Consider the following 22,791-nt stretch of genomic DNA (forward strand, 5'->3'; position numbering starts at 1 on the left):
ATTATATATTCACTTCACACATCCTACTAGTTGCAATTGTGAAATTACTCGCAATTCCATAAAAAAACCTCACCTGCTTGGAGATAATTGTCGTGTTTTAGCGTTTTAACAGCTTCTTCCACCTCCCTGGTTCACATTGTTAACTGTAATCGACGTCCATGTGGAATAATGTTACATTATGAGTGGTTTAGTTAACTTTTTAACACTCTTTTTTACTTCTAAACAATTAAACAGAGCTGCGTCACAAACGCTCGTTCATATTTGCCGCTCTGTGTGTGTGTGTGTGTGTGTGTGTGTGTGTGTGTGTGTGTGTGTGTGTGTGTGTGTGTGTGTGCGCGAGCCATAGAGGTATAATATAACGAGGTGCGAGCTGTGTTCCGTGAGCAGAAATAAGACTTCCGGTTGACGATCTCTTCAGAATAAGAGTACCCTCTAGAGTAAAAAGAAACCATTGAAAATCATTGAAAAACGGTTCATTTGCACATTAAAACTATAAATTAAGCATTTAAACGAAGCTATATAACACATATTATGTTTCTGTGTAACAAAAACGTTTTTTTAAACATTAAAACATTATCTAAATGGATAAATGCTGTTCAAAGGACTGCATAGCCTATACAAATTGGAGACTGGACCGGAGACGGCTGGCGATGCCAGCACTTGTGACATACACACGCGTTCAGGGAGACCCCCTCTACACTGCCACACTCTCCGCTAAGTGGGAGAGGTGTAAAAAAAAGTGTGGCGGGCAGTCCAGTGAGGTCAGAGGTCAGAAAAGTGCCCTTTTCTGCGATTTTCAGACAATAGTGGACACTGGACCGGAGACGGCTGCCAATGCCAGCACTCTCTTACTTCGGTAGGAAGACTGTTCCAGTGATGGGAGGCTCTAACAGAGAAGACTGTTTTACCAAACACATTCCGTCTGAATGGCACCACAGTCTCCTTTGGTAGTTGCCCTTGTTGTTCTGTCACCACTCTCCCTTCGCTCTATGAACTGTTTTAGTGCTGGAGGTGCAAGCCCATTTAAAGGGTCTACACCATGAATTTTAACTTTTTCTTCATTTTTGTGTGTTTTTGGTCTCCCCCACCTCTCTTCTGTTCCAACAAATACCCGACTTCGAGCATGCAGGCTTTCATAGGCTATCTGTGTTTTTTATGTAAATTGGTCTGAAAACAGTCCGTCAGATTTGTTCCCCCACCCTACGTCACGTCTGGGAACAATTCCTCCCGTTTTTCAGTTCTAACCAAAAAAAAAAAATCCAAAAAATAAATAAAAAAATGTTTTCATTTTTTTTTTTTACTTTTTCCACACAGAACCAGGACATAACATGCATACAAACTGGCTCAATAGCGCCCCGTGCCAAACAGGACAATGTGGTATTGCAGGTGAAAGTGCTTTATAAGCCAGAGAGAAGTTAGTTGGAATGAGTATATCTGAGGCTTGATTTAGGCTCAAACCTTTTGAAAAACGTTTGAGGGACATAAACAATATGATATCAAATATTATTATTATTTTTCAAATTCATGGTGTAGCTCCTTTAAAACCTTAAAAAAATGAGACAGGCATCTGCAAAATGTTTAAAGCTATCAAAATTAAATAAATTATACTTTTGAACTATACGGCAATGGTGGTAACGGTTGGGGTTTTGATCAAGTGTTTTTAATGTCTGTTTGTAAAGTGATTCTATGGGTTTGAGAGTTGTTAGATTTGTCTGTCAGTGCATTGTGCAAATAAGTGTAAATAACATTGTGCAAATAAGTGTCAATTGGTCACCTGGTAGTACCAGGTGACACTTTGCCGACTGGGACTGTACGTGTGGGACTGGGACTATTTCAAAATAGTTGAAATAGGCGATATACAAGCTCACAATGCGATTTACAATTTAGGCATTTAGCAGACGCTCTTAATCCAGAGCGATTTACAGTAAGCAAGGTAATACATCAAATGCATAGAAATAGTAATCTAGGATCATATGTAAACCAAGAATCATCAGTCTAACAGCCCCCTATCCCCCCCAAAAATCTATAATCTCTACATTGAAACTATTCAAACTATATGTAACCATGGCACAAATATCACAGATCATGTAACTTCGACTACGCCACTTTTGGAGTTTCGCCCAAAGAATCAATTAAAGTGCTAAAGTAACTAACACAGGTACAACACAGGTTCGTTTGTAATTGACTGGAGCAGAGACGTGCTTCTCAAGGTAATGAATAATATTTATTATAAATGCCACAGTAATGTTATCATGCTTTTACAGTACTTTAATTAAACAGGTATATCACAATTGAAATCACAAATAAAAGGTTAAACGGATCAAAAGCACTATAAAATCTATCAGTGAGAGACACAGTCAGACTGTAGGGGGGGAGGAGAGGCGGAGGAGTTAGTACAGTGACACTTCAAACACTTCAAACACAAAAAAAACACACTTACACACAATACTAGGTGGGTTAGGTGCACACAAAACCACACATACGCATGCAGTGGACAGTAGAAGGTCTCCCCCACAGTGCGACTGGTTGCCTCCAACTAATGGGGTACAGAAATGGCAATTAGATAATCATATATATATATACAGTGGCATAATCAGTGGCAGTTGGTGATCGATGCAAAAGTAAAATACAATAAAGAAATAACTAAGAAAAGGGGCAAAGGCAGCAATAATAATAATAATAATAAACTTTATTTGTATAGCACCTTTCATGACATGAAATGCAGCGCAAAGTGCTTTACAGAGCAAGAATACAGTTACAGTTACAACCAATTATTTGCACAATGCACTGACAGACAACCAATGGAGCTAAGGAGCGCCTATAAAACAAAAAACAGTTAGCCCCCACCAGGCATTATAATTTTAAATCAACATACTTTCAAATCAAAATACAGAGCATTAAATACCTCAACAGTCAAGGTCTGTGTCTAGGGCAGGGGCATGGCAGCATACAGTGGCACCAAAGCAGCACTATACTGGCGGGAGAATACAGGGGCCTATAAGTACAGAATAATGTTATAACCACCATACTGTAGGAGGGCACAATCAATACAAAGGCAACTTTACACGACGTACCTCAGATTAAGTGAGGTTTGGGCCCTACTTGGCCTAGAAACCACCTCTTGGCCTTTGCTCTGCGCTCAACAGTGAGGCAGAGAGGAGGGCGCCTGAGGAACATTAATACCATTAATAAATACAAAACAACAGTAAACAGTTTAAAAGCAAAACAACACTCCATTGCCTACCTTGCTCAGACAAGCCAGTGCCTACCGACAAAGTCAGAGAGCCAAGGCAGAATGAGTGCATGAGCACTAGGCTTTATAAGGGAGGGGTTAATCAGCGATTACCTACACATGTGTAATTGGGGTGTGGACCCAGAAGCCTGAATGGAGGCAGGTCTCCCTGTTACATATAGGATGCCAGGTCAACAATGGCCTGGCATCTGTCTACATAACATGGTATCTAATTACATTTTAGCCTTTGCATAAGCCTGCAAGCCTTCTATCTTCTATTTTTGCACATTTGGCACTGCTGCTACAGATTATCATACATGTTTTAAGAGGTTTATCATACATGCCATTCCATCTGTACTTTCATTTTATTTCTGTTATCTATAATTTTAAAAAGACATTGGTTGTGTTAGCACAGTCTCTGTAGAAACAGCTCCCAACATTTCACTGCTTGTACCTGTATTGAGTAAGTGACAAATAAATCCCTCTTGATTCTTGTTCAGATTAGTTCCAGAGTTCTCTTTGAAAATGTCACACATTTTGAAATGGCTCCACATCCATTACCTGATAGAAGAGAGTTGCAGATTTTCATGGAACTTGGTAGAAATGATCTCTAGGCTGCCCTATAAAATGGCTCAAGGTCACAAACATAGTCACAGTCAATGTTACATCAGTCATATCTCAGGAACGAAGATGTTGGTGTGTGCCTTTATTAATGGTATTGAAATTTTATACTGATGTCAAACTGGGAAACTGAAATAGAAGCAAGACTTGTCCATAGCCATGTCTGTTTTGTGGGAGTATCTACACATATCTATCAATAACTGGTCAACGCAACAGTACTGTATACACAGAAGATGCTTTAAAACTTCCTGATGATATTCTGTGGCACTTCCTGGGACTTGCATCCTGTTCCAAAAAGCCAATGAGTAGGCTAGGTTTGATTTATTATGGAGTCATAAGGAGGTGACATCAATAGAACTTTTTAAAAGGTATTTTATTTAATTTGATACGTGAAGTCACAGCAGTAGATTGGCTAATTTCAGCATGCAACCAAGTGTAAAATGTAGCATTACGATTACGACGCCATCAAGGCCCGCCAAAATATTTTTTTGACGACAAAATCAACTGTAGATTTAGTCGACTAAAATCGTATTATATTTAGTCGACTGAAACTACACTAAAACAAACATTTAAGGTGAATAAAATATGACTAAAACGATATTAAATGTTATTCAAAAGACTATGACTAAAACTAAATAAAAATGAACACTGCGTCACAGTGACATGACAACAACAGGTAACCTCAGTCTGTGATATTAATCTACAATTTTTTGTGTTAAATTGTGACTGTAGCCTGAATGATCAGTGGTCAATTGTAAGCAAGAACAGATTGTTATAATTGTAAGTAAGTAATAGTAAGTGCCACGGCAAATAGCTGTCTCGTGTCCAGCGCCCAATTTGTGAAGTCTATGCTCTGAAAATGGACCGTTTTCTGGCCCCTGACCTCACTGGACGGCCCGCCACTTTTCCAAATACACCTGTCTGGCTTAGCGGAGAGTGTGGCGTTGTAGAGGGGGTCTCCCCGAACGCGTGTGTATGTCACAAGTGCTGGCATTGGCAGCCGTCTCCGGTCCAGTGTCCACTATTGTCTGAAAATGGCAGAAAAGGGCACTTTTCTGACCTCTGACCTCACTGGACGGTCCGCCACACTTTTTTTTACACCTCTCCCGCTTAGCGGAGAGTGTGGCAGTGTAGAGGGGGTCTCCCCGAACGCGTGTGTATGTCACAAGTGCTGGCATCGGCAGCCGTCTCCGGTCCAGTGTCCAATTTGTATAGGCTATGCAGTCCTTTGAACAGCATTTATCCATTTAGATAATGTTTTAATGTTTAAAAAAACGTTTTTGTCACACAGAAACATAATATGTGTTATATAGCTTCGTTTAAATGCTTAATTTATAGTTTTAATGTACAAATGAACCGTTTTTCAATGATTTTCAATGGTTTCTTTTTACTCTAGAGGGTACTCTTATTCTGAAGAGATCGTCAACCGGAAGTCTTATTTCTGCTCCCTTATTTCTGCTCACGGAACACAGCTGGCTGCAGCAACGTTGGCTGACTGGGGTAACCGAAAGTCTCGCCCCAAAGCACACTACCCCCATTTGTTTTCGCGGACCAGCGGTTCTTGTATTTGTTTTACTGAGGATAAGGATATATATACGTTTAGGATTAGGCATAGTTTTACTGATGTTACGTTTAGGAATAAGGTTAGGTTTAGACCCATTTCTTCACTCTTGCTTTTGGTTGATTTTTAAATCTCTGTGTTGTTATTCATGTCTATTATTGCTGCTATTATTTTAATCTTGTTTTATGCTTTTCATTTTTTGCTTTATTGTTAAATTAGTTGTACTTTTTCTGTAATTGTATTCTTGCTCTGTAAAGCACTTTGAGCTGCATTTCATGTCACGAAAGGTGCTATACAAATAAAGATTATTCATTATTATTATTATTATTATTATTATTATATTACACTGTTACATTTGTGGAGAAAAGTGAAAGTGTGCCAAGAAAATAATGACAGAGAAAAAAAGCACCAGAAGACAGCAAACAAATTATTGTATAGTGGTGTTTTTATTGAAGTGAGATCTATGGTTAAGACCTTATCTTGAGGTAGAAGTTGTGCATAACCACAGATCATGGCTATGGATCAGACTAATCATCCAACAGTGGACTCATTTAACAGACATTCAAAATGTGACTATTATTTTTTTCAAACTCAGACTATCATTTCAAACTCAGTTTGAGATATTATGATGTGAAGTGAGGACAGAGCTTCCCTCCTGGTGGCTTTATTTCTTGAACAGCTGAATGGGGGCGGGAACCGTGATGTCCTTCCCCTTTTCCAGCTTCTTTTCGCATTCAATCAAGTAGTGGACTCCGTCAACCAACAGCTGAACCAGCTCCACCTACAGTACACACACACACACACACACACACACACACACACACACACACACGATGATAAATTAGACATCGGTGCATTTGAAATTGTGATATTATGTGATGTGATTGATGACAGTAGCTATCAAGGTTTATTTCATTAAGACACTGTTACACTATTACAGCCATTCCCTGAAGAAGACCTCGCTAGGTCGAAACGTCGGTTGTTCATTCAAAATAAATCCTGCATCGTGGCTACGAGTGTTCGGCCTTTTCTTTACTTTTAAACTTATTTACCAAGGTCACCAGCACCTCGCCAATACTGGCGTGCGCCCTCCTCCCCTTTATTTATTAAGACACTGTTAACCTATATACAAATCCAGACCAATGTACGGTATTTAAGGCAAAACCTCAACGACGTAAACCTGCCTCTGATTTGCCCAGACGGTCGTTGTTGGAGATGTCAAACGTGTCTCCGGTGGCGGCGGTGTCGACTCCGCCCGTGCCTCTCTTCTGCAGCCGCAGGTTGTCCAGGATCTTGGAGAAGCGTGCGTCCTATACGGGGTCAAAGGCAGTGTTAATTTTGACAGCAAATTTTAAATTTAGTCTTACTTACTTTTGAATAACACACCTTTTATTTAGTTTTAGTCCTACTTTAGTCTTCTGAAAATGTTTAGTCTTAGTCTAGTCCAGGGGTCTTCAACAGGGGGTCCGGGACCCCTAGGGGGTCCTCAGAGCTACTATAGGGGGTCCGCCAAATCTTTGTGTGATAGGATTTTGCTTTTTCTTACATTAAACACAACCCTATAGAATTCCTTTTCTGAGGGGAACATTTGCCAAAAATAGCAGATCTACAAGCTCTCAACGCCTCGCCCTGGCGAGGCGTTGAGAGCTTGTAGATCGGCTATTTTTGGCAAAGAGGCTATAGGTGTAGAGGTAAAAAAAAGAGCAGACTAAGTAAAAAAAAAAACTTTAATCTGAAACACAATTTTATACAATATAGAGTACGGGGTCCCTGCTTCATCTCTCTCGCAGCTAGGGGGTCAACTAAATATCAAAAACCTTAGTCTTAGTCTTAGTCGACAAAATGAACACTGGTCAAAGGTCAATCATGTCAAATAATGCAAATCAATTAGATTTTAGACGTGTATATATATACGTGCACAGGTTGCCTTGGAGGTTGAATGCTTCTCTTCTCTTACCTTGCTGAGGTTGGGCAGTTTCACGTGCACGCCGGCCCTCAGGCCGGTGCCCAGGTTGGAGGGACAGGTCAGGACGTAGCCCAGGCGCTCATTCCACATGAACTCCCAGCCTCGCTCCTGGATCAGGTGCTCCACCTAGTGGACGGTAAACCACATGACACGACATGACAAGACATGCTGCATTCCCTGTTCCATGCTCTCTCTCTCCCCTCTGGCTATCATCACCATGTCAATGATTGAGACAGTAGATCGGCAGTGGTGTAAAGTAACTAGGTACATTTACTGTACTTAAGTACAATTTTGAGGTATTTTTTACTTTACTGGAGTATTTCTAATTTTCTGTACTTTTACTTCTACTCCACTACATCTCAGAGACAAATTGTACTTTTACTCCACTACAATTATATGAAAACTTTAGTTACTAGTTACTTTGCATAATATAAATGATTATATTAGAACACATACATTAACCACTTTAGCCCTGTTTTATACATAGGCTATTTGAAAATAGCCGATCTACAAGCTCACAACGCGTCGCATCGCGACGCGTTGTGAGCTTGTAGATCTGCTATTTTGAAACATTTTAGTACTTTTACTTTTGGTACTTTAAGTATATATATCTATATTCTTTTGGGCCTTTATTGATAGGAAAGTAGGCTGACAGGAAATGGGGAGAGAGATGGGGGGGTGACACACAGCAAAGGTCGTCGGGATCGGGAATCGAACCCGCCACACGCTGTCAAGCTGGATTATAAATGGTGCATTTACATAGCGCTTTTATCCAAAGCACTTTACATTGATTGTGCCATTAACCCATTCACACACACACCGATGGCGGAGGAAACCATGCAAGGCACCAACCTGCTCATCGGGAGCAATCAGGGGTTCAGCGTCTTGCTCAAGGACACTTCTACACTAACTCTAGGGGAGCGCTGCAGCCCGGGATCGAACTGGGAACCTTGCGGTTTCCAGTTCACTCTACCCCTGAGCCACTGCCGCCCCACATCCAGCATATGTGGTATGCGCCTGGACCGCTAGGCCAGCGGGCAAACCCTTTAGCCAATACTTTTGTACTTTTACTCAAGTAACATTTTGAACACAGGCCTTTTACGTGTAACAGAGTATTTTTATATTGTGGTATTGCTACTTTCACTTCAATAAAATATCTGAGTACTTTCTCCACCACAGTAGATGTGATGTGATGTGTAATAAAGTACCTGTTTGAGTCCTGTACAGAACCTGTCGAACACACTCTTCATGTTGCCTCCCTTCTCCATGGAGATGACTCTGGTGTGATCCTCCTCATTGATCCAGATGAGGAAGTTCTTCTCATTGTTGTGCCTGGAGGAGAAACAGTGATGTCAATGAACCACATCAACCCTGTTGTTCTAACAATTAAAAACATAATAAAACATATAAAATAGTGTAATGCTTTTGGTCTCAGTCCATGCTGTCTTTCTGAGCAGGCAGGTGCAATTACATAATTAGCCACCATCAAAACAGATACACTGTTCACTTGCATTTTAGCACCAACTTGGATACAAGGACACAAGCAGAGGCAGGCAAGCACAGTTAATACTTAAGATATGATAAGCGTCCACAAACTCTGATTTTATCCCATAAGCAGCATTTATTTTCACTGGAGGAAGCGTCTTTATCAAAGGCCCGAAAGGGTGATAAGCCTGGATACGGAATCTGACCAATTTAGCATGAGATATACATGCCACCGTGCACGGAACTGTCACAGAGACTAGCCTTTCTGCTGACAGAACTCAACGTGTCAAACTTGGCAAGTTTATCGGGCCACAAAGGAACCAAAACGCAGAGCGGAAAACAACCACTGACAGTTAGTTCGTATGCTGTAGAATGCCTGTGTATGAACAAGGCCTATACAGCCAGCAGCACCTGCCGTGTTCTCAGCCAACTCCCTCCCCACACTGTTGGAAAACCCCAGCAGGACTACGATTTTGTTCACCGTGCAGGCCGGTTCCTCATTAACAGCAAAGTTAATCTATTAACGCATTAATTGCGTGATTAGTACGTGATTATCGGCCGGCATCAACCCCATGCAACAGCAAATACCCAGCAGCACCTGCCATGTTCTAAGGCTTAGACTCTATAAGCTAACTCAAAGTCTTAATGCGTTACACAGTTAGACATGCAGGGAGAGCCAGGCAGACCCTACCAGATGCCCCTGGCGTCAGGCCAGTCTCTGGCCATAAAGGCACAGGTCAACAAAGGAGACACAGGCTTGTCAAACAAGAAGTGGTCCTACAGGTTGTAGGGGACGGGGGAAAGGTGGGGGACGGAGAGAAGTGGAAAAACACAAACACAAACAGGAAGAAGAAACATTAATGGTAAATATACAAGGATGAGCTGTCTATGCCAGTGATCCTCAACATGGCGTCTGTCTGTGGGGACCCCCCAGAGGTTCCAGGTATAATGAAACATACATTTCATTATAATGTATAATAATTTATAATTTAGGTACTGGCTAAATTATTGATAGTTAGGAAACAACCAAATGGACTCTCAGAGTTTACAAATGGAACCATTTGTACACTTTCAGAGTTAAATTAACACCCAGTGTTCACACAGTTAAATTAATAGGACTCTCACAGTGTAAAATCAAACTGGGGGTACGTTGTCGAATGCATATCTATCTGGGAGGTCTTTGAAATTAAAAAAGGTTGTAGAATCACTGGTCTATATGCTAGGTAAGGTAAGGAAAGGTACATGTATTTATAAAGCGCCTTTCAAAACAACTGTTACAAGGTGCGGTACAATGCTACACATTGTCACTCCCAGCCAGGTCATAATATGGTGACGACCAGTCGGCCAACACGTCTAAGTACTGACAAATAAATCAGTATTTAGACATGTCTCACCATGACAGACATGGTTCTAAAGAAGGTGAAGAACACTGATATACAGTAGGTGAGGAGAAGAAGGAAAGGGTTATAGTCCAGAGGAGGCTACAGAAATAGTTTTTTTTGTAAGGGGAAAATATATGCTGTACTACTGCATTATGCTATTAATATGAATGAGTATCAACCCATTCAATCTGGGAACGCATCTGTGTAATCTTAGATTTCTTTGGCTATTCAAAAATAGCAGATATACAAGCTCATAGCGTGGCACCGAGTGCCACGCTATGAGCTTGTAGATCTGCTATTTTTGAAAAGTCTTGAAAATGTGTGCAAATCTATGAATATTATTTTTAAAGAGAAGATTTTTGACTCAAATCTTTTCTACAGGGGGGGGGGGTCCCTGGAACAAAATATTTTCAGATGGGGGTCCACGGCCAAATACATATCTAAATATGTTGTCTAAATCCTAACAGTATGTTGCTACTGTATATCAGTGATATGCTCCAATTTTTCCATGTCAAGGACCCCCAAAATGATATGTATTTGGCCGCGGACCCAGCGGATCTCAAAATATGTTGTTCCAGGGACCCCCAGAAGCACAGATTTGAGTTAAAAATGTTCGCTTTAAAACATATACCACCTATATATATTCAATGATTTGCATACATATTCCGTTTTTTTTTTTCCCTTTCAAAAATAGCAGATCCACAAGCTCATAGCGCGGCACCGAGTGCCGCGCTATGAGCTTGTAGATCGGCTATTTTTGAACAGCCAAAGAAGAAGTGACAGAGATGCGTTCCCGGTCTTATAATGGATTAAGGGTCAGGGATTTTCTCCTGTGAGGATGACAGCCAGGATAAAGGGTTTTAGTCTTACCAGATCCCCCTGGCATCGGGCCAGTCCCGGGCCATGAAGGCCGAAGTGAGTAAAGGAGACACGGGTTTGTCGAACAGGAAGTGTTCCTTCGTGCGGGGCAGCGTGAGCGGACCACAGGGAACAATGTCAATTCAGTACAAATCACACTGCTAATGGGACTGAGCAGGGCTATGTCCACCATTATCCACCAGGGGGCCAGGTGCACCACCTCACCTCACACATAGTTCAAACTTAGCCTAGTTATAGCTTAAACACAGTCAATCCGGGGAAAGTATCTGTGTCATTTTTTGATTTCTTTGGCTATTCAAAAATAGCTATGAGCTTGCAGATCTGCTATTTTTTTTTTAAATCGTGAAAATGAGTGCAAATCTTTGAATATATATTTAAAAAATACATATATATATATTTAAAGATTTGCACACATTTTAACATAAAAAACTAAAAATAGCAGATCTACAAGCTCATAGTGCGGCACTCGGTGCCGCGCTATGAGCTTGTATATCTGCTATTTTTGAATAGCCAAATAAATCAAAAAATGAGTTAAATGGCTTTTTTAAACGCCATTTAAGCTATAACTAGGCTAAGTTTGAACTTAGTATGAGGTGGTGCAACTGGCCCCTGGCAGGGCCCTACCTTGCGCCGCCGCCTTAAAGGGATAGTTCACCTAAAAAAAAAACATTTTTTTCTATAGATTATAGTCACCCCATGGAGACTCATACAGAATGTACAACTAGCTACTTCCTCCACTCGTGATGTCATGATTCTTACAGCTTCTTTTCCAGCAGTTATGGAGTAGTAACTTGATTGAATTCATGGATATTTAATTTGATGACTTGTGGACCGGTATGCAGCGGTTCCGGTAGGAGACACAAGACTCTTTGTGTCTCCTACTGGAACCGCTGCCGGTCATCAAATTAAATATATCCATGAATTCAAGTCTCTATGGGGTGACTGATGGATAGATAAAAATCACACCCAGTGTGAAGTGAGTGGTGCCTTTGAGTGTGTGTGTGTGTGTGTGTGTGTGTGTGTGTGTGTGTGTGTGTGTGTGTGTGTGTGTGTGTGTGTGTGTGTGTGTGTGTGTGTGCATGTCTTTAAGTGCCGCATGTGTTGCACTCCCGTTCGGGTTTAATTAGTGTAACTGGTCTGCCCGACAACAGTAACGATATAAACAGTATAGTCCACACTCACATCGATGAGTGTCTGCTGCTCCTTGTCCGTCATGCCCTCCAGACTGTAGTATTGACCCGACAGGTCTCCCTTCAGGCCGCTCAGGGCCGTCACCACCACTCGCTCCACCTCGCGGCGCTCTGCGCGGGAGCAGGCGGGCGGCAGGCTGAGGCCGCGGATGCTGCGGCCGGTGCGGACGCGGGACGACAACACGTACTTGTCCTCAAACACTCCGTTTTTGATCTAGGAAAAAACAACATGGACAGTGTTTAGATTAGACGAATGTACAATACAGCAGTTGTTCTCAAACGTTTTCATGTCAATGACCCCCAAATGTATATGTATTTGACCATCTGAACATATATTGCACCGTACAAGATTTGAGTTGTTTAACACATTGCCTGCCAAGGACGCAGATGTGCATTCTATTTGCAAATTTCGGTCACTCAGAGAAGCAGTAGACGGATGTGACGTCGTTACAAAAAAACGGACATCCGTCCGCCCCAAATATAGGATTTTTAGAAGAACACTTCTAACTCTTTTCTTTTTTTGTACACAACGTGGCTTCCACTGTGTTTCAAAGATCGTATAATAAGGTAATTACGCTGGCTAGGGGATAAAAAAACGATGTTTAATATCTTGGCGGAGAATGTGTTAAATGTTAAAAAAATATTCCAAAATGTTCTAAACGTTTTCAAGATGTTTTTTTTTTAAATAGCCGATGTATAAGGTTAAAGTGGTTAAACTGATTGTGTTGGGGACCCCCTGGAACGTCCTCAAGGGCCCCTTGGGGTCCACGGACCCCACTTTGAGAAACACTGGCATCGAACTGGTCAAATGTGGATGAATGGATGAATGGATGAATGGATGGATGGATGGATGGATGGATGGATGGATGGATGAACGAACCTTGGACGAGTCCAGGTCGGTGGGGTGTGTCATGGTTGCGGGGTCATAACCTCCGTGTCTGTCTTTGATGATGGGGTCAAAGAGGTCAGCAAACACCTGGTGGAAGAAGCACAGCAAAGAGGTCAGAAATCACATAGAAATAGACAAAGAAAATCAAAAAGAGTTTAGAACTGTGCATCTAAAGATATTCCCCTTTCCAAGATGGACATGTGCGCTACATCTTGATCTAAACGGCAACTTAGTTCAACAGATATAGTTTGTTTAATTGTCTATAAAGCAGGTAGGCTACCTTTTTGAGATTGAACACATTCATAAAGAGATTAAATCTGAGGCAGTCATTCAGTATTCTCGGTGAGGGCATGCAGCATCACTGGCAAAACAAGGCTCGTTACCGTTAACTAAGATATTTATCATTCTGCAATGCATTGTGAGCTTCTATGTCAGCTATTTTTTTTATAAATTCATGAATAAAATTTTCACCTACAGTATAATGGCGTGCCCCAAAATAGGGCCGCGACTTCCCGCAAGGTTGAAAGCATAGTTCAAAATATTTGTTTTAGGGTGTAGAATTTGCCTCTGCATTGGGAAACGAGTGAGCAAAAGTAAAGAGCAAATACAATAGAATAAAACCTTTTGTATAGATGCAATAATAATGTGTGGTTGTCACACAATCCCAACGCACTCATGTACATGTCTCTCAGGAAAGCACACTACTTGAAAAGCACAGGAGTAAAGAGAATGGAATGAGCTGCCAAAAGCCCAGACCTGGGTCGTGTTGTACGTGCGAGACCACCACAGTACGTGCGAGACCACCACAGTAACAACCAGACCTGGGTCGTGTTGTACGTGCGAGACCACCACTGTAACAACCAGACCTGGGTCGTGTTGTACGTGCGAGACGACCACACACAGTAACAACCAGACCTGCAGGTCATGTTGTACGTGCTAGACCTCCACACAGTAACAAACACAACTATGTTGGCTGACCTGCAACACATCCTGGTTGAGGAATGGAATACCATTCCACAGCCATGTGTGACCGGGCTGGTCATCAGCATGAGGATGATGAGCTACTACTACGCTGCATGCCATACATACAGTATGCCATATCTATATGTGGGCCCAAAAGTTATTGATAGAATAATTGCAAAGCAGATCATGGATAGGCTAGCTGCAGCCCTAAAACACTTCAAAAGAAATGTCTCCCTGTGGCGTTATGGATCCCACCGCAGCTCCAGGCAAACCCCGCTGTAATTGGTCAGCAGTCGCTGTGATTGACAGTTCTCGTTTTTGCAACTATGCCTAAACCTAACCTTAACCCTAACCATAGCCCTGGTCCAGAGCGTTAGTGCGTTCTCTCTAACGCCCTGCCAGGCGCTGGGTTAGGGTTAGGGTCAGGGTGGGCTCTGCGCTTGTACAAGGAATTCCACTGCCCTGCGAGGGCTCCAACAGTAGTGAAAATAAACAAAATCATTTCGCTTCACACCTAAACAAATGCTGTTTTGTGTTGTTGAAAGTCTGTTCTCGGAGGTGGGAAGCCTCTCAGCACCCCACCTTCTCTGTTTAATACACTTTTTGGCCAGAAAAGAAAATATTTAGAGAGAACTCACTAACGCTCTGGACCAGGGCTAACCCTAACCTCAGTAAAACTATGCCTAACCCTAACCCTAAACCTAACCCCAGTAAGACTAACCCTAAACCTAACCTTAACCCTAACCTCAGTAAAACTATGCCTGCCAGGGAGCCAATCGAACAGGTAAGGCGGGTCTATATCCTGGAGCGTAGGTGGGATCCATAATCACGCGTCCCTGAGATAACGTTGTTTACCTCATAACTCTCCTCATCGCCTGCCACCGCTCCGACCGTCTTGATGAAGGGGTGTCCAGGGTTGTCCACCCCGGTCTGGATGCACTGGTCCAGCGTCCAGTTGGCGGGGGTCAGCTTGTCCCTCAGTTTGGCGTAGATGGCTGGCGTCAGAGCCTTGGCCATGCAGTTGTTATGTTTCCTCAGGTCAGGGAAGTCAGAGCTAGACGATTAGAAGGAAAATGGACAAATAGTTGGAAGCCTTGCTTTTTAAATTTTATTTTCTGCCTAAACACATACCAAAATGTAAATGGAGTACTCTTGTGTCTCTTCTTAAACTCATGCTCACAAGCTCACATCACGTCTGACTATAGGCACTGAAAAATGCCTATAATGACATGCCCAAATAGGGCCTTAAGTGCTTAAGCAATTGACAAAAACTGTACATAAATCAACTGTAATAAACCGCAAATAAGATAGTCTGGAGATTGTCCTTGGAGAAATTAAGTCAAAGGTAACAGTAAAGAAACCAGAGACGGAAAATGAAGTGAAGGGCAGAATGTTTGATCTTGCCAGAGACCTCATGACTCTGGGCTTTACATAACTTACTCAGAAGTAACACCTCAAGGGATCATGTTCATTTTCTTGTTCAACAGGTGCTTCAAAAGGCCTCAGTGTCACTTTATGAAACATAATTATCATTAAAGGTATAGGCCAACTCCAGGTATTTATATGCAATCATGACATCGCGAGGGGAGGAAGTAGCTATAGTTGTATATACTGTGTTGAATATACTTGCTATAATATTGGCCTATAAATGTACCTACATTGTACATTTCTTGCATTCAAAACCAGCTATACCTGCAATGCTCTGGAAGCCTCTCTACTGTTAACTGTGAAACAAACTCCTGCTCTCTCTCTCCTTATAAAACGATGTTTTATGAATGTTGGGAGGCAGAGCGGATTTATCTGTTCAAACACTGATTTTCACAATTTATATAACATATTTATTGTTTATGAGAATGCCACATTATGACATAATATCTATGTTCTTTCTCATATTATTTGAATTTCCAGCACTTAAAATTATCCGCTGCCCTGCGTTTAAAATAAATATTATAAAGAAATATCCTGCCAGTGCTTGGGGGGCTGGTCCCTGCGCGCTGTTAAGTCCAGTAGCTGCCCACTGTGTCCTTCATAGTAGGATGTGTCACATACAGAGGACACATTCCACATAGGTACAAATGTAAGTAAGCAGCCTTCATGGGAACCAACGCTTCCCGAGCCATGTGGCCCAGAGGTCAAGAGACTATCTCCTGTTTCTGTAGCGTGAGGCGGCTTGATGAACAAGTTCACCTCCTGGACATGACGCCAGAATGTCACATGATGTACAAGTACACCTCCTGGACATAGACTTACCCCCAATCCAAAGGGAGACATCGGGTACCTTTCTTATACTGTTTGGTATGACTATAGGCCCAAGGAATTGAACCCCTGACCTCCCAACCTTGCATCATGGTTAGCCACTGAGCCGTTAGGTACAAACAAGCAATATCTTACTGTCATAGGCGACCCTTTTAAACATGCAGCTTTGTTTTCATCAAATGAATTAAATACATTTTTAGATTCCTGTCCAGCAATGATTTATATACTAATAATGTTGGACAATGTAAAAGCTCACAGTTACAATGCGATGCGTTGTGAGGCTTATAGATCTGGTAAATAGGAATAAGTGGTGGTTTTGTGTGGTCTTACCTAGGAGGATAAAGCTTCTTCTTTGTGTCAGCGAGCAGAGTGCTGTTCTCGTTCAGCCATAAGCCACCTGCCAGGGAACCAGCTCCCAGGCTGGCCAGGACGGCAGCCGTACGATGGCTGGAGATCAGACGTGTGAAAGAGCTCGCCATGTTCACTATTCTGTGCAGTGGTCTGTCAGTAAGAAATCACTGAAGAGGAAGGGGGAAGAAGAAACACAAACAAACAAACACTTTGGTCATTATGATGATCGTCTGTTTAGTAAGATTAGAAAGAATCTATAAACATTACTAAGAAATATCACAGCTGTAGTACAGTACTGTATATACAGTAACAAAACTGATTTGCTATTAGGTGACATGCATGTCTTTAAAACATAATATACAGAATGTAGGCTATGTTTAGCATGAAGGGCATGCTCTGAAATCATGTTCATAATCTGTAAGGTACAGTAGGACACATGTAGGACATATAAAGCTCTCTCTCTCACACGCACACGCACACACACACACACACACACACACACACACACACACACACACACACACACACACACACACACACACACACACACACACACACACACACACACACACACGCACACCTTATGATAGTAAAGCAATGACAGGTGCTGGATGTCTTGAGCTGCTAAAGTAAATTACACTTTACAGGTGTCGGTGAATCAAACATAATACAATAACAGTGTAAAGATCTTGTCAGCAGGCCGCTGAGGAATTAACTTAGAAGGATATTATAGTGTAATATTGTTCAATACCTTTTTATGCTCTATGTTGGGACTATAGTGTAAAAGGAGGTCATATTGTGTGGCTTGTTCTTCACCATTCCCCATAGAGCCCGGAGTCTCCTAAACTGTGTGCTAGGATAGAGGAGATAGAGGCTTTTCTGTTCTAACCTCTTAAACCCTGTACTTGGTTGTCCCTCAGGGCTCTATGGGCTACTAGTGAATTTCTGTTTTCACTCTACACTACAGTACATATCTTCGCTGAAAATAGCCGATCTACAAGTGTCGTGAGCTTGTAGATCTGCTATTTTCTGCATACGTTTCCCCCAGAATATGGCTGGATGCTGGGATTGAAGTGGATAGCATACAGGAGAGTGGCTATAGTTTCACGGAACTGTGTCTTTAAAGCTGCAATCCATAACGTTGATAATTGATATCCTACCCGGCCAGGAATCACACCAGAGACGGCCTGGTTGGGAATGTGAGACCTTTCACTAGTCAACCAGTAGTGATCCTACACACAGAAAAATAATGGTTCTTAAATGGTTCTTTATGACGGTGGTTCTCAAACTTTTTCATGTCAAGGACCCCCCAAATTGACACTTATTTGCCTGCAGACCCCCATTTGAAAAGATATGCCAGGGACCCCCATAAGAGAAGATTTTTTTTACGGCTCTAGCAGTGATTCTCAACCATTTTAATCTCAAGGAACCCCAGTTTGACATGCATTAGGGCTACGGACCCCCATTTAATGGCATTTCTATCTCTTGGACCCAATTTATATTGTAAAATCGATGTCAATTTAACTCAGAGAGTGTACAAATGGAACCAAATGGACCCGTTAGGGTCCATTTGGTACGCTCTCAGAGTTACAGACCCATAAGGGTCCATTTGGTGCCTAATCTATCATTTAGCTGGGGACCCCCTGGAACTCCCTCAAGGACCCCTGGGGGTCCCCGGACCCCACTTTTAGAACCAACGCTTTATGAGGCTATAATGGTTCCACAAAGAACCATCAACTACTAAAGAACCGTTGTGATCTAGTGAATGGTTCTTCATGTTCCTCATCTAGTTCTAGAGAACCTTTTTTCGTCATAGTTCTTTGAGGAACCTTTGAACTCTTAAACCGTGTCTTAATAGGCAGACGTTCATCGGAAATAGCAGGTCCGTCTACAAGCTCACAACGCGTCACACCGCTTTCCGTTTCCTTAAGACTATACTAGAGGGTTTAAGTGGTTCAACTTCATGCCAGCCTTACATAAGTCAGCTAGTGCCCCACTTGAGCCACCCCCCCCCCCCCACACCCAGTCAAAGAAGTCTGGCCACGCCTCCTGCTTAACATAGAGGAGAAGTGAAGTCTACTCCTGTTCACCTTGCTCAGCACTGACAAACACACACACACACACACACACACACACACACACACACACACACACACACACACACACACACACACACACACACACACACACACACACACACACACACACACACACACACACACACACACACACACACACACACACACACACACACAGGGTTATCCAAGGCTGTCTGTCTGTCATTTTGTCTGGTTTACTTACAATCCAACATTAAACAACATTTTTTAAAGGGATAGTTCACCCCCAAAAAAAAAATTTCCTATCGATTAGTCACCCCATGGAGACTTGAATTCATTTTTTTGTTTTTGTCACACTCCTAAGCCAATAATGTGATGACCAGCGGTAGGCAGCGGTTCCGGTAGGAGACACAAAGGACAGTCTTTGTGTCTCCTACCGGAACCACTGTCGGTCATCAAATTATCGACTTAGGAATGCGACGAAAAACAAAAAAATATCCATGAATTTAAGTCTCCATGGGGTGAATAATCAATAGAAAAAAGTCATTTTGGGGGTGAACTAGCCCTTTACGGGAGAACTGACTAGATCTCTATACCTGCTCTTATGCACTGCAGTTAAATCCAATACAACAACCTTTAACAACTTAGTTATGATCCCGTCCGGTCTTAGTAGTGTCTGTCTGTCATACGGTACGTGTTGGTATTATTTATAGAACGCTGTTGGACGGGTCCACTGCCAAGATGCTGTGCCAAATTATGTCTGGTCATGTGTCCCCCCCCCCCCCCCCCCCACACACAAACATTCTGGACCGGTCAGACCCTCTCCGGCCAAAAACACAGAGAGACAAACTAAAAATAGGGGAAGGGCAACTTGAATGATAGACAGAACGCACGTAGCGACCACAGACCACATGATGGAAAAGGGGCCGATGATGAACCATCTAGAAAAACAAATGTGTATACTATAGCAGTGGTCCTCAAACTAGGGGTCCGGGGACCCCCAGGGGTCCTCGAAGAGCTTGCGGGGCGGTACTGTAACTCTGAGAGTGTACAAAATGGAACCAAATGGACCCGTATGGGTCCATTTGGTTCCATTTTGTACACTCTCGGAGTTAGGGTTTTTTATAGATTGCCGTCCCAGAGATAGAACATTGTATCAAAATGGGGGGTCCGTGATGTAATACATATCAAACTGGGGGTCCGTGAAACTAACACCTAATGAGGAATTTTTACTTTACTGGAGTATTTCCCATTTTCAGTACTTTTACTTCTACTCCACTACATCTCAGAGGCAAATACTGTACTTTAGTAACTAGTTACTTTCCAGATATACATTATTACATTTACAGTTTAGCCATATTTTATACCTATAGGCGATTTTAAAATAGCCGATCTACAAGCTTACAACGCGTCGCAGAGCTTGTAGATCTGCTATTTTCAAACATTTTAGTACTTTTACTTTTGGTATACTTTAAGTACATCCCATCGACTGATGGGAGAAAAGAGGACCGGCGTGACATTCGTGGCCATATGGCACGACCGCACGTGCTCTGGTCTCCGAGGTCTCCCGCTGTTAAGCGACACCGCGGATTAGATGGTCTTATGGCTGGGATTACAAAAAGCTTCCACCTTCTGCGCCGACCTGGACCTGCCCCCCCCCCCCGCCCCCACACACACACACACACACACACACACACACACACACACACACACACACACACACACACACACACACACACACACACACACACACACACACACACACACACACACACACACACACACACACACACACACACACCTACCTTCTCCTGTCCGATTCACTGATCCTTACTATTGAGGGGGTATGGAATAGGTGCAAGCACACTATTGTACATTAGACCTCGTTATAGTAATTAAGAGCTAATCCTTTTCACTATAACTGCTTACAGAGCTGTGGGGGGGTGGTGGGGGTTAGCTAGGTGCTAAATGCAGACAGCTTATTAGGCAAAAAAGAAGCTGAAACATATACTGTATAGTACTGAAAAAATCAAAATAATGCCTTTTACACACTGGAAGGAGGACTTTTACACACTGCAATTGTATCTTTGTCCTTATACCCTAAACCTATTGAACAGTTGGTTCCTTGAATATTTGTCTGAAATTCAGACACTGCCCAATCAAGTTTGATCAAAGGTCATCTTATATTTGCCATCTACAGCGTCTAAAACAAGTCATGAACATAAACAACTCTGGTTTTCATTGACATTGACACTAGGAATAACTAATTATTCAATGTGAACTGACTCATTCAGTCTGTCGCTTACTTGCGTCTATAAGATTTCTACCCCTGGCATTGCGAGAGGTTCTGAACTCAGAGAAAGTCAAATCAATCCTATGATCAGCAGCACGTTACGCCCAATTTATACGCCGCTCAACTGTGCCAGAAATAGCAGAGGTAGCCTATAGGTGATGATGCATACGTCTGCTGCTATTTCTGGCGCGAAGCCGTCCTGCGACTCAATATAAATCAGGCTTTAGAAGTGATCGATCAGACAAATCAGCACTACTTTACTGTTCATATGAATCACATCAGATGCGTGCATGCAGTACCTCAAAGCCAAAGGTGTACTGTATGTATCAATCGGTGGTGTGAAGTAACTAAGTACATTTACTTAAGTAGTGTACTTAAGTACAATTCTGAGGTGTTTGTACTTTACTTGAGTATTTCCAATTTCCAATACTTTTACTTCTAGGCCTACTCCACTATACATCTCAGAGGCAAATATTGTACTTTTACTCCACTACAATTATTTGAAAACTATAGTTAGTTACTTTTCAGATATAAATTATGATATTATGAAACATACATTAACCACTTTTATCCCTATTTTATACCTATTTGAAAATAGCCGATCTACAAGCTCACAACGCGCGCATTGTGAGCTTGTAGATCTGCTATTCTTAAACATTTTAGTACTTTTACTTTTGGTACTTTAAGTACATTTTGATGCCAATACAGAGAGAGAGAGAGAGAGAGAGAGAGAGAGAGAGAGAGAGAGAGAGAGAGAGAGAGAGAGAGAGAGAGAGAGAGAGAGAGAGAGAGAGAGAGAGAGAGAGAGAATTACTGTACAGTAGCCTACCTGTTGGAAAGCTGCAATCCCTCCTCGATAGGAAGAGTGGATGAAGTGTTCTCATCCGGTGCTCCAGACTTTACCAGGGGATTACCACCAGGCAGATTACACCTTGGGCCAATCAAGAATCTCAGTCATAAACCAATGAAGGGCCAGCTCCTGCAGACCCATGTGACCACTGAGAGGCCAATCCCATGTCACTGTCCTGTTTGACCTCCACACCAGTGATGGGAAAAAAGTACTCACTACTTTCTACTTAAGTAAAAGTATCAATGCCGCAATGTAGAAATACTCTGTTACAAGTAAAAGGCCTGTGTTCAAAATGTTACTTGAGTGAAAGTACAAAAGTATTGGCATCAAAATGGACTTAAAGTACCAAAAGTAAAAGTACTCGTTATGCAGAATGTCCCATCTTAAGTTTTCAAATGTATACAAATCATTTGAAAATAGCAGATCTATAAGCTCACAATGCGTTGCATACTATAGTAAAGCAAAAATACCTCAGAATTGTTCTTAAGTACAGTACTTGAGTAAATGTACTTACAGTAGTTACTTTCCACCACTGACCTAGACACACACACACACACACACACACACACACACACACACACACACACACACACACACACACACACACACACACACACACACACACACACACACACACACACACACACACACACACACACACACACACACACACACACACACACACAGTAGTCTATTACAACACATTAACAGTCTAAATGAATAAAGAGGAGCCCAGACCCTTACAAAGCCAGCCAATGTTCCCCATTATAGCACATGCCGGCTACGTTCACACTGGCAGCCTCAAATCAGATATTT

At 42.2% G+C, this 22,791-nt stretch overlaps 1 protein-coding gene across 1 annotated transcript; it reads right to left on the reverse strand.

The window, feature by feature from the left end:
* Positions 1 to 5,848: 5,848 nt before the first annotated feature.
* LOC311036975 (creatine kinase U-type, mitochondrial-like) lies at positions 5,849 to 22,043 on the reverse strand. Its single transcript, XM_084045984.1, has 10 exons — positions 21,955 to 22,043; positions 16,755 to 16,942; positions 15,024 to 15,222; positions 13,197 to 13,292; positions 12,309 to 12,530; positions 9,557 to 9,642; positions 8,589 to 8,712; positions 7,372 to 7,506; positions 6,599 to 6,724; positions 5,849 to 6,195 (listed from the first exon to the last, which is right to left on the reverse strand). Exons 2-10 carry the CDS (start codon positions 16,901 to 16,903, stop codon positions 6,079 to 6,081), a joined length of 1,254 nt encoding a protein of 417 aa, XP_083902110.1. The 5' UTR covers positions 16,904 to 16,942; positions 21,955 to 22,043; the 3' UTR covers positions 5,849 to 6,078.
* Between the last annotated feature and the right edge of the window lie 748 nt (positions 22,044 to 22,791).

This window comes from Gymnoscopelus microlampas (genome assembly GCF_963454915.1).
Source record: "Gymnoscopelus microlampas genome assembly, chromosome: 21".
In the NCBI taxonomy this organism is placed as follows: domain Eukaryota; kingdom Metazoa; phylum Chordata; class Actinopteri; order Myctophiformes; family Myctophidae; genus Gymnoscopelus; species Gymnoscopelus microlampas.

What these genes read in the sequence shown, in the direction of transcription:
- LOC311036975 (XM_084045984.1), bottom strand. Translation starts at nt 16,903, where the DNA reads ATGGCGAGCTCTTTCACACGTCTGATCTCCAGCCATCGTACGGCTGCC. An exon ending in GCGATGAGGAGAGTTATGAG is followed by an intron (nt 13,293 to 15,023) that starts GTAAACAACGTT and finishes TTCTTCCACCAG; the next exon opens with GTGTTTGCTGACCTCTTTGA. An exon ending in AGCAGCAGACACTCATCGAT is followed by an intron (nt 9,643 to 12,308) that starts GTGAGTGTGGAC and finishes TACAACCTGTAG; the next exon opens with GACCACTTCTTGTTTGACAA.